Source organism: Podarcis raffonei, chromosome Z (assembly GCF_027172205.1).
Source record: "Podarcis raffonei isolate rPodRaf1 chromosome Z, rPodRaf1.pri, whole genome shotgun sequence".
NCBI lineage: Eukaryota > Metazoa > Chordata > Lepidosauria > Squamata > Lacertidae > Podarcis > Podarcis raffonei.
In genome coordinates this window covers 26,704,655-26,717,903 of record NC_070621.1, presented here as the reverse complement: position 1 = coordinate 26,717,903, position 13,249 = coordinate 26,704,655, and the positions used below count along the sequence as shown (strand labels likewise).

General features: G+C 41.4%; 1 protein-coding gene across 2 annotated transcripts in view; it reads right to left on the bottom strand.

Moving 5' to 3' along the window:
* The window catches only part of LOC128406991 (phosphatidylinositol-binding clathrin assembly protein-like), a 50,763-nt gene that overhangs the window by 30,749 nt on the left and 6,765 nt on the right, over positions 1 to 13,249 (bottom strand). For both annotated transcript variants that reach the window (XM_053374917.1, XM_053374916.1), the window contains exons 2-3: positions 3,005 to 3,147; positions 1,502 to 1,577 (exon numbers count right to left, since the gene is read on the bottom strand). In XM_053374917.1, coding sequence (XP_053230892.1) covers positions 1,502 to 1,577; positions 3,005 to 3,147 — 219 coding nt within the window. The remainder of the gene's footprint in view (positions 1 to 1,501; positions 1,578 to 3,004; positions 3,148 to 13,249) is intronic.

The window sequence follows — 13,249 nt, the reverse complement described above, 5'->3', positions numbered from 1 at the left end:
AACCCATCCTGAGAACTAATGATGTTTTGCTTGTTTCTGACAAGCTAGGGTTTGAATGCCAATGTGTGCTAACTGTAGTTTCTTGTTGTTTCAAAACCTGGCATCCTGACTAACTCCCAGTTTATTTTAGTGTTGAATTCTGGCCACTTACTTGGCAACAGAGGTGCAAGGAAAGGGTGGCTGTAAAAAGAAACTGCTCCCAAGATTAAGCAACTCTCAGCTGCCACTTTCCGAATCTTCCCCTCTATCCACACACTTTGCATGGCAGGAGGTTTCCTCCCTGTCCTATTCCTTCCCAACAAGTTCCCCCTTTCATGCCTGCCTATTTTGCTTTGAAGTAATTTCAATTTCACAGCCTTCTCCTTGAGCACGTGTTAAAAACACAGCTTAGAATTGGCAGCTAACACGCATCAATGGTGAATGTCTCCTTCTGCCTCCTTCCTTCCATAAAGGTTTGGAAATTCATGGAGACAAGAGTGAAAGGTGTTTGAGGATAAATTCCCTAGAGCAGTTCATTGGGCCATGGGATAAGTATTCACATGTCCCTTCTCTCATAAGGCACATTTCCTGGAGCTTAATAAAATAATAATAAAGGAGAGGGCTTGCAGGGTTAAGAAAAGATCCAATCCAGGCAAGCACTGAATGCATTGTGGAAGGGAGGTAAACTTCATGGTGCACTGAGAGCAATCAAAGAACTCAGAGGAGAGTTCCTCTGTCCTGCTGCTGATGTTGGTTGATGATATAGTGAGGCTGTAACACTTTATAGAACCATAGAGTCATGTGGGATATCAAGCTGTGTTGGCTGAAATACAAATCCTGGCTAAGGCAACAAACCATGGTTTAGAGGTACATGCAAACAAGGCCAATATTTTACCCAGTAAGTATCAACCCTTGCTTTCTGGAAAATCCTGGATGCTTACAAAACTGATCCTATCCATGTTTACTTGGAAGTAAGTCCAACTTTCCTCCAACAAGACTTACAGATAAATATACTTGGATAATAGCCTCAGCCTACAGATAAGTTATCTTACTTAGTAACCATGACAATGTACAGAGAGCCAGTCAGAAATATGCATCTTATTCCTAAGCAGATATAATTCTGAGGTGAATGTCAGGTTCATGATGAAATTTTATGCAATTATAGCACGCATAAATGCTCATATTAATTTGATTTATTTGTTTCCCAATACAAAACATATCACAAATATTCTAAGGCTACACTCCTAGATACTTACTTTGTTGTGAAGTTTACTAAAGTCAGTGGGACTTCCATACTTACAAATCCTGGACTGGACTACTGGTCTACTACAGCCAATGAATGAAACTACAGAATACACCTGGATGCAAACTTCAATAAATAAAAGAGCATGCCTCTCCAATACAATTTGGATACATTCATGGGTTTATTTAAGATGACTGAATTTCTAACATTCCTTTAGCCCATAGAAGTTACTGTGCAAATTGCAATCTGCCTCAGAATAGAAAAGTAAAAAATTCTTACCCTGCATGGCACTTTTATCCAGATAGTTGTTGAGATTAAACAGGGTATTTCGAGATGCCAAGTATTGGATAAAACGCTGTTTGAGAAAGAATTAGATTCCAGATTACTTCATTTATTTTTTCCCCATAGACATAACTGTGTTAGAGAAACTAGTTTCTACGCAGTTGTATAAGGCATATCTAAAAGCAGGAGGGGAATCTAATACTAAGACAAGCAAATTAGATCTACTATCAAGCCTGATTTTTTCAATCACTGCTCGGGAGAGCCAGAATTGGAACTGAGTTATGCAACAAGGGCCAATGTGTAACACAATTGACAGCCACCATGTTGTGCAAACTCTGATGTGAAGAAAGGATAACGGCAGCAGAACTTGTTACACATTACACCTTTGCATAAAATTCATTTAAGTGTGGCCCACATCACAGCAGGGTTATGAAAAGATACAAACATAGTTCTGAGGCTATTCTTTAGCGACACACATGCAAACTCTCCACCTACATGGAATAAGGAAATGAAGCCAGTATAAACTACAGACAAATACATTCTCCTCCTCCCCCATTGCCAACACCTTCAACGTTCATCACATTTACAGCAAGATGACATAACTAAGGAACTATTCACTCATTCACTCATTGTCCCTTGGGATTGTTCCAGCCGTGAGATAGAGAATGCACCCTGCTCCCTCTTACCACTGACAGGAGTTATCAACCATACTTGGGAGGTCTGTGCTTATTTGATTGCTGCATCTCCCCAATCCCATGAGACTGAATCCACTAGAAAGCAAGTTATACCCTGTAATTTCAAGGAAATTCAGTTTTTCAAATTGAAGTGGGATCTACTCAAGCACTTCTTATTTTATTGCGAGAAGAAATTTAGGGGAGTTGATTGGAGCAAATGAGACCAAGGCCTGCTCCTGATTCCACCATGAATAGAATTTCAAGGGCTAAGTAATGAATGAAAAAATTATCCAAAAACAGTTCCTATACAATTCTGTGAAGAGTGAGATGGTTGTAGAAAAGCTTATTGTTCAAATTCACCCCAATGTGTGTAGGTATATATGTGTTATAATGAGATGTGTATTAAATTCATTTCCGATTCAGACTTCTGTAGGAATATTTCAAATCTAGCCAAATGCAACCTGACACATAGTTTCCACAACTGCTAGATACAGAACAGAGTTCCTGCACCTTTGAGTATATGTATAAATTTTTCCTACAGAAATGAAAGGCTATACCAGCAGTGCAATGCTGACAATTCATTCATTTAATACAATCACTAATTTAGTAATTTGAGTATTTTAAAGGCGGCGGCAGGGGGGGTATTGCTAAGCTCAGGCTTTCATTACTTGCTTACTAATAGGTGAGGCAACAGGATAGACAATTCAGATTGGTATTTTTTAATTGTTCTCTCTCACCATCATTTCAGAGATCACCAGCACTTCACATCTGAATGTTTTCCTACCATTAAACACAATGTTCTATGGCAAATTGACTACTGTCTTACCTCATTTCCATACATCATGAGGTGGTGTGTTGTAATTAGAGCTTTGAACACTACTACCCAGCTACTGTTTGCTGTCCTCTCAAAAAGTGTGTCTGCCAGCTGTGGAATATTCACATTCATCTCATTTGTGCACTGAATAAGATCTAAAATATAAGAAAACAAGATAATTTACTTAAAACAAATATGGGGAAATGTGACAAAAACAGCAGGGCAAATGTTTTTATTTAGTGCCTTAAGTATTTTGCAGGTGTTATACGTAAATGGGAAATACGCTTATGAAGCCTCTCATTAGGAATCTGGCCTGCAAGCTATCTGGTTGCCAGTCCATTCTTTCCTCATTCCCTAACCTCACCTTCTCCAGGTTTCAGCCATTTCTTCTATAACAATAACAATGCACTCCAGGGGTACAGGGGGGGAGAGAGAAACAGCCTTAAACAAATCCCAAATGCTGCTTTCCGTTTGCATATCTTTCAGTATCAAGTTGCTCTCTTTTCTCTTTTTCATTAATTCCTTGCACTGGTAAAGACAATACTTGAAGCTTTCCAAAACCAGTCTCTAAATTAAGCTCTGTGCCTTTCTGACACCCAACCTTTGGTTAAAAATAGTCTCACAGAGCCACAGCATGCAAGCAGGTGCTGAAAAGAGTGTGCTACCAACTCAATAAAGAAAAATAAAGTGTATTATCTTGAAATAAATAAGTGTTCTCTCTTCCCAAGAGGAGGAATAAGAGATGTGAGCATTGACTATAGGCAATTATTATTATTAAATTTATATACTATCATTCATCAGAAGATCACAGGGTATTTTAGGAAAATGGTAAATGACCCCTGGACGGTTAAGTCCAGTCAAAGGTAACTATGGGGTACGGTGCTCATTTTGCTTCAGGCCGAGGGACCAGCTGTTTATCCACGGACAGCTTTCTGGGTCATGTGCCCAGCGTGACTAAACTGTTTCTGGTGCAACAAAACACCGTGACAGAAGCCAGAGTGCACAGAAACGCTGTTTACCTTCCCTCCACAGAGGTACCTATTTATCTACAGTGGTACCTTGGGTTACAAACATCTCAGGTTACAAACACTTCTGGTTACAGACTCTGCTAACCCGGAAGTAGTACCTCGGGTTCAGAACTTTGCCCCAGGATGAGAACAGAAATCGTGTGCTGGTGGCACAGCGGCAGTGGTAGGCCGCATTAAATAGAGTGGTACCTCAGGTTAGGAACAGACCTCCGGAACGAATTAAGATCGTAACCAGAAGTACCAATGTACTTGCACTGGTGTGCTTTCGAACTGCTAGCTTGGCAGAAGCTGGGACAGAGGAATGGGCGCACACCCCATCGCGTGGATTCGAACCACCGACCTTCCGATCAGCGAGCCCAAGAGCCTCGGTGATTTAGACCACAGCGCCACCCGCTCCCATTCTACAGGGTAGTTTACAATATAAAAATACAAAAATACACAACATTGCAACAAACAAAAATAGTAACTCCCCACACTACAGTGGTACCTTGGTTTTTGAACGTCTCCATTGATGAACATTTCGGTTTTCAAACACCGTAAACCCAGAAGTAAATGGTTTGGTTTTCGGACAAGCCTTGGAAATTGAACATGCCACGCGGCTTCCGTATTGAGTTTTCCATACTGAGGCTTCCATTTTAAGTTTTCGGTTTTTGAACATTTCAGAACTCGAACAGTCTCCTGGAACGGATTACATTTGAAAACCCAGGTACCACTGTATTATTATTATTTATTACATTTCTATTAGAAGAAGCCATCTAAACCAAAGCAGGAATCTAAGACCAAAAATCTGGCAAAGAGCCAGTGCAAAAGAGGTTTGCCCCTTCCAACATTTCAAAGCAAGGATAAAAGCTTTATAGTTTCTCTGGAGACCTTACAACACACAGTGGGCAAGGGGAGGGTCAGATGTGGGAAGCATTTGCACAGGCTGGAAAGAATTGTACAGTGAAATGGCACTACCCCAATGCTTTGGCAATAAGCAAAGCTAAACTGTCTATATTCACTGAGATTATTTTCACTTTACAATGGAACATTTATGCTTAGAGATGTGAAGGCCTGGGAAAAACTGGAGCCCCCCATTTGGAGGGGGGCCCTTCACATCTTCATTTATGATGCAATTAATCATTTACTCTGGAGTAATCCAAACTTCCTTCAGTAGAGTACCTTACAGCAAAACAGGAGATGGCTAGTTTAAGTCCTCCAACAGAGAACAAGTAGGGGAAAGAGTCTCTGCAAGCACCAGGTGGCCAACTGAGAAAAACCATAGAAAATGAGTTAAGGGCAATTCCCAGGGCCAGGCTACACTGGTGCTGCACTACAGGGATCCCCACCCTGCAAATATCAACCAATGAAGCAAGGAAGGGAACTTGTAGCAGGGTGGCAATAATGGTAAATAACTATTACTGTGTGTCTAGCCTGTTTTCTACTTAGTCTCGGAGCAGCTAGCAGCACAAGTAAAACTGTAATCATGAAATACAAATAAGCAAAACAAGCTATTTACTAAAAGCAATGAGAGATAGCAATTTGCCTATTACAATTAAAGAACATGCATTTTTTATAGAAACAGGAGGGCATGCAATACTTGGTTCTCTGTAAAATTTACACACACACTCACACATGGCCCCAAACTGGACAAAGTTCTTTTTTAAAAAACCTTTTAAAAATGCCACACCTTAAATTCATAGGAAGCTGCCTGATTTCCCCAATTCCTACCTGCTCATTCAAATTATCCAGGTTTTTATTATTATTTCCAAATACATGGTATTAATTGCCTAGTTACATATTAGCCTTCAAATGATCTCCTGCCTAAGCTTAAGAGTTACGAAATGTGAGTAAACCTCCATGGGTAGGTGGAAGAAAACTTCTTACAACTACAGTATTCTTGCTCTTTTAGAGTAGTTTTTTCAAAAGGGCTAAGTCCCCAAAGATGACCGTCATCCCGGCCACAGCTCACACAAAGTACTGAGCAATCTTCAGAACTTGCAAGGCAACTATGGACTTAGAAGGGCAAAGGGCAATTCCCCAAGGACTGCTACAGCTTGCCACAGTATCAGGCTCTCCTTTTGCTTGCCTTCTTTTAACTCATGCATTCCAAACAGCAGGGATCAATTTATAAATGTGAACATGTGCCAAAAAATCCTGCAATGCTCCCCCGCCCAGTGTTCTTCGCATTTTTTTGAACTCGGGCCCCTTTTAAAAACCTATTTTACCCTTCTGGGGCCTCTAACCCAGCACAAATAGTCCGTGAATCTGCAGTGATCTTTGCATGCAGTGGATGCAGTTATTACCACTACTAAAGGTAAAGGATAAAGGTTAGTAGCTACAGACAGAAGAACTTATCCCAATGCCAGCACTAAAACAGAAAATGAGTGGGACATCTCTGATCTCCTTTCCCAAAAGCAGCAATTCTATCTGAACCCCGTTCTCAAATCTCAGAGAAGATGGGAAAGTGAGGGTGCAGCTGCTATCACCCTCAGGAACACAGTGCGGATGAACAAGGGTCCTCTGCCAGGTCAGCAAGCAAGTTTCCATTCAGCATATTTGCAAAATATTGTGGAAAATTGGAGTGCATACATTATTGCAGTGCACTCTGTGTGTGGCTACCCTTGAGATTGATCCAGAGGCTTCTGCTAGTACAGAATTCAGAGGCTAGGTTGCTTGTGGGAGCAAAGTATCACCAACACATTCTGCAAATTGTCTGCAGGATTTACACTGACTGGCAATCTGCTGCTGGGCTAAGTTCAAGGTTTTAGTATAAATATATAAGACCCTATACAGCTCTGGACCACTTTACTTGAGAGACCACCTCATCCCTTATATACCTGGTAGGCCACTGCATTCTGAAGGAGAGTTTTTCCTCTAAGCCCCTAAAATATCAGACGCCTGTTCACAGCAACTGGGCTTTCAGTGTGGATGCTCCTGTTTCGTGGAACAACATTCCTACTGAGATATGACTATTTCCATAAATAACTGAAGAAGCTGTGCATTAGCTTTCCACCACTGTGTGGCAGGTGCTGCTGTCTAGAAGAGCTGAGCCTTTAATGAGGGGATACACAAGATCAATTAACTGCTGCTAGTCTTGACAATTAGAGGAAAAGCATTAGACCTGGAAGACTAAGAACCAACCTCAGGGAATAATATCTAATTTACTCCACCAATACCTTGTTTCTCACAACTACTGGATCTCTGTTGTCAGGGAAATGCTTTCTGCCACACCCGTTATTCCAATTGTGCACACATAATGATCCACATCTGAGGTCTGTTTGTACTGCTACAATTGCATTTTGTACCAGGTGTAAACCCGATTGCTATATTCTACATACATATTCTTTTCAAAAAATGTAGTAGGATTATTATTGTTAGTAGCCTTGAACAATATTGGAGGGAAAGGAGAGAAATGAATGTAAATAATATAAGGAGAAAGGAAGGAAGGAAGGAAGGAAGGAAGGAAGGAAGGAAGGTAGGTAGGAAGGAAGGAAGGAAGGAAGGAAGGAAGGAAGGAAGGAAGGAAGGACCAGCTCCTGGCTGTCGAGGGGGATGAAAAAGGCATCTATCGCTTGTCATTTCCTAGAATTCTGAGCCCTCTACCAGGTGCCCCCCCAAAGGCGGAAGAGCTGCCCCATAGCTTGAGAACTAAGGATTTATTTAAAATGGACACCTCAAATTAGAGGACAAAGCTATACAACCTTAACTGCAAATACTTTTTCAATTTATGAAAACCAAAGATAGTAATGCTGGCCTATAAGAAAAATACTTCCAAATCCAGAGTTGGGCAAATAACTGAAACCAACCCAAAATGTAACAAAATTGTGGCAAACTTTAAAGTTTTTCAGAACTCTTAATCAGGAAACTTGTTACATTAAGCAGTGGGTGGGGGGACGGGGGGACACAAGGAAAAATAGGTTAAATGTTATGAAGACTTACAGTCCTATTTTTCTTCAAATTTTCCCTTGAATTATGGAACCAACCATCCACTATATGAAAAAAGTAGATAAATAGGTACCGCTCCAGCGGGAAGGTAAACGGCGTTTCCGTGCGCTGCTCTGGTTCGCCAGAAGTGGCTTAGTCATGCTGGCCACATGACCCGGAAGCTGTACGCCGGCTCCCTCGGCCAATAAAGTGAGATGAGCGCCGCAACCCCAGGGTCGGCCACAACTGGACCTGATGGTCAGGGGTCCCTTTACCTATTTATGGATTTCCTAGTAAATCACATTGATTTCTACACAAGCTTCTTGAATTTATCAAGAGATATAAACAGCGCAAGTTGCAGTTCAGAAGAAAATATAGTGTTTCTATTGTAACAATGACCAGAACAATTCAGTGTGTTTGCCTCAGATTCTAATCATCATAGTTTTTTCCTAGGATCACAATGATCGTATCCAGCCTCATGCAAGTTGCATCAAAACATTATTCTCCAAGAAATGTCTCTTGCTAACAGTTTTAAACACACTGAAAAGGAACCCCAAGTTTTCTTAGAAAGCAGACTACTGCTGCTTGTGAGGAGTATGCCTTAATTTCTAGTTTGGTTTCCCTGCATGCTTCCCACACACAAACCTCCTGCAACCACATAATCTCTAGTCTTGGGAAGGCTCACAATAAAAAGAATCCACATTTTGGACTAAAATGAAAGCAACCTTCTTTACTACTAGCTAAGGCAAGGTGCAACAGTGCATGTTTAGTGAAGAATGAGATCTGTGTATTGTGATCTGTGAATGTGCTTGCTGGATGACTCTCAATAAAAATGAACAAATATATTTTCACATTTCATTACTCTGACAAGCTGCTCTGAGGAATGCAAATGTACTGGAAGGGTAGGTTATAAATCTCTTGAACAAACAAATGCATACATAGACCTATTGCTGGGCAGTGACATTAATATAATTGCAATATGGTGTATATATTAATCTGTATCAGAAGTTAAATGTCAGCATCCCTTCTACTAATAGATCACATAAGCCACCTCTTGGGCCAGTTCAGATAAGGATTTTCTCTTCCTGGCCATTTCCAAACACCCCTGGGTATAAAATGCAATATGAGATGTGCATCAATCCCTTCAGCAAGCAATTTAAATGATTGTGGCAGTACCTTATGGCGCCCCCACCATTGGTTGCTTATTCAGATGTTGTGTTTCTCCATATGATCATATGCACAAGAGAATAGCCAAGAGCAATTATGTGGAGAAAAGCACCAAGGAAGGTGCATGCATGAAGCAGGTGAAGACCCATTATCCAGCTGGGGAAAATCTGTCAGATCAAAAGTATATTAAATTGTTTCCAAAAAGTGCAGATAGTGGGCACCTGTCACATCTCAACAGGAATGCTTTTCCACAGAGTGGGTTTCTGAGATCTTTGTAACTTGCATCAGAAACTCTCCCACAGACTGCAACAATCTACTGGGTGTATAAAGGGTAAGGCAGTCTCTTATAACTTGGTCCTAAGCTTCATAGAGATTTATATGTCAGTAATAACATTTTGGGGATGCGGGTAGCGCTGTGGTCTAAACCACTGAGCCTCTTGGGCTCGGCAGTTCGAATCCCCGCAACGGTGTGAGGTCCCGTTGCTCGATCCCAGCTGCCAGCCTAGCAGTCCGAAAGCACACCAGAAAGTGCAAGTAGATAATTAGGTACTGCTTCGGTGGGAAGGTAAACGGTGTTTCCATGCGCTGCTCTGGTTTCGCCATGCTGGCCACATGACCCGGAAAAACTGTCTGTGGACAAACACCGGCTCCCTCGGCCTGTAAAGTGAGATGAGCGCTGCAACTGGACTTAACTATCAGGGGTCCTTTACCTTTACCTTTTTAATAACACTTTGAATTTCGCCCAGTAGCAAACTGGCAGTCAGTGCAAATCCTGAAAGCAAGGTGTTATAAGCCAACAGAAATAAAGGTTATGAAGTACTAAAACCACAATGGGCACCTGTAACATTCGCAATTTCAAATGCATCATTTCCCCATCAGTGCTGCTTAACTACATATTGTTGTTGAAATCCATCTGCCTCAAGAGACAATGGACGAGTGCACACTTGGGGGTGAAGCCAAACTGCTGGAAGTTTGACCAATATTAGAGAGATGTTTTGTTACAGCTGGGTCAGATTAAGGCATCCAATTGTGTTACTACAGATGTACCAAGGCGTTTCTTCTTTCTGTGCTCTTCCCGGTGGTCATTCCTCCTCTGGTAACTGCTGTGGATACACAACCTGACTGTCCGTCTCTAGGCACTGTGGTTGTCTGCAAGGGTTTTCCACATGGCAGGGTTAATGTTGCCAGCCTTCATGTTCGCAGACATCTTTGCAAACCAGAATTAGTCTGCCAACAGGCCTAGTGCCTGAAGCCAGGCTCCCCATAGAGCATGTCCTTGGGGGTCCTGTTATCTTCCATTGTGTGGGCATGACCAAGCTCCTGGCAGGTGCAAGTTGCCCATGTCTCACTATCACAAAGCAGTGTGCTCATCTTGGTATTGGACGTTAGCATCACATTCTCCCATATCCTTTTGGAGAGGCAAGCCATTGTCGTAGATGTTTTGCCAATACACTTGTCCAGCTCAGCATCAATGGAAAGGTTGTTGGTTATGGTGGAACCCAGGTAAACAAAAATGTCTACCACCTCTACTACATAGAAATTATTGCTATAAACTGTGTAGATGGATGATTTGATCAAACCTTCAGATCTACATGAGAACACATAGACTGAAGCTAGTGCACATTAACACAACACAGAGTTTTAGTGAATGAAGTGAAGGAAAAATTGTGTTTCAATATCACACATTATGATGAAATCTCATTAAAATTCAATAGTAACAAAATCCAAGATAACAATTCACTACACATATGAACATCTGGCTTAATGAAGGTTAATTTACCGATTCTGAGAATTCTGAAACAATGACCAAGATAGAGTTGTGTATTGGTCTTTTATAACAAAACTTCAGAATTTCAGTGACACACACCTTCCATGGGGAGAAAGCATTATGATATTGAATACTGCCTTTTCTTCTCCTGACATGTTCCTACTCTTCTCTTTGCATATATGAAGACCATGTGCACAGAAAGCAGCACAGGAATTGTTTACCAACATTTATACCCAACGGCAACTATGGAGGCAACATTCAATTCTTCCTTGATGCTTCCCTCTTTCACTTGCAGCTGTTTAAAAAGCTCTGCTGTTGCTGCTTCACAGAAATGACCAGGAGAAAAAGGATGGAAATAGCAGCCCTGTTCCATTTCTGTGGATCAAGGAAGACTGAAGCTCATTGAAGATTGAAGATCATTGAAGCTAAGTGGCCTTGATCCTCAGAAATGGGGCAGGGTTACTCTGAAGAGGAATAAGGCTTTACATTACACTAGAAAGAAATGGAGACTATAGGTGATGGCTCACAGGATGAGGTACAAAAAACCAGATCCATCCCCACTAATGCCAGCAAATGATTATCTGAAAAGCTGCTAGTTCATATGCTTGTTTTGGAAATTTTATTCATCTGAGTTCTATTATAATTATTACTACTACAACAACATCATCATCACTGTGCATGGGGTTTTAAGAGTAACTTAACCAAAGTACAGGTCCCTGCCTTGAAGATCTTATGGTCTATAAATTTCCACAGTTGGGAGACCAACACAGAGGAGAAAAGGGAAAGGTGCAGGTAACAAGAAGCAAACATGAAGACTCGTGGTTATAGAGGCCCCCAGTCTTTTTAACATTTACATGAAACCACTGGAAGCTAACCCAATTTGGTTTCTATTGTATTGCACTCATGAGCTCTGCATAATTATTCTCCAGCTTTATTACTACAAGGAGTACTGTACTTCTTCTAGCCTACATCTTCCTTACAAAAGAACTTTGTATTACAGTATCTGCTAGAGATCATCATAAACTTACAACTGTTTTCTGTATTTCCAAAAAAAAAAAGGAGCTCCTTAGGGTGTTTCTTGTCACAGCATGCCTCTGAGACTAACAAGTTCTGATTTCCTCCATTACCATACAAGGATCCAATTCAGAACTCTGTTGTGCCATGCAGTGCTGTAGGCTACTGTATTCTAAATCCCTGGCATTCTTTACCCTGGCAAACCCCAGGCATATCTTGTGTTCAGACTGCATGGTTCAGCTGCTGTGCAGCAGCCAAAGAGGTGTTATTGTAACTAATCCTCAGAACAGTACCTACTAAGAAGCTACAACTCCCCTGAGCCCAATCCACAATGGCTGGGAAGTGCTGCAGCTGTGTCAACTAGCTGCAGAAGTCTGATGGGTGTTCTACAGCTGACTGCCTATGTCATCCCCAACCCCTGGTTTGCCTGGGATTTGATAGTCCGCCCGCCCCCCCCGCCCCGTTTTCTCTCAGAAACCCCTAAATTGGAGCAAACATCAACCTCTATCAGTTTTTCTGTGGATTGACATTTGTTCCGATTCAGTGGTAAACAGTGCGTTTTCCTGGGGAAATGGGTGGGATAAATGAAATACCGCTTGGACCCGTGTCTAGAAAACACGGGGCAAGTGGAAAACCTCTCAGGCCCGTGTTTTCTAGGCACAGGACAAGTGGAATTGTGAACAACCCTGAAGTCCATGGTTATGGGCAGCTGAGCAATGAAATATTGAATGTGTTAACTTAAGAAAGCAAGAGACAGGAAGTGACCTGTTGAGCCCTTAACAGTTTATAGTAATCTGGAAATAAGCATTAGGAGGAGGGGAGAGAAAGAATATTTATGCCATAAAGTTGAAGAAAACCACAAACCGTTATCCCTAAGCAACACTCCACCTCATCCCCACCTCCCTGCAGTAATAAAACTGGTTCAGGCTGACAGCTAGTTCCAGTTCTGAACCCTTGGTATATACCAGTGGTTTCCATAGCTAAGTAGTATGGAACCCCTGTTTTTCAAAAGCCAAGCCCTCTATCTGAAAATTCTGACCACCAGTTGGGAATCACTGGTATACAAAATAATGGGAAAGAAAAGAGGTGTTTTCTATGAGCCCCAAGCAGCAATCCAAGGCTCCAGTTCCATGCTGGGTGGAGCCTAGAATTTAGGTTGGTTTTATTTTTATTTATAAATTTTCACAAATAAAATACAATTGATCAAACATTTTCCAGTATACATTCACTTAAAAAGTTGACTTCCCTCCCACTCTTCCATGGTTTTCTCACGATTATCTTTTGCTGCTGCATACCGTAACTAATCTATACCTCTTTTCCTCAGCTTTATTCTCAAAGTAACTTTTAGTGCTGATTTACTCCAAACCTGATAGT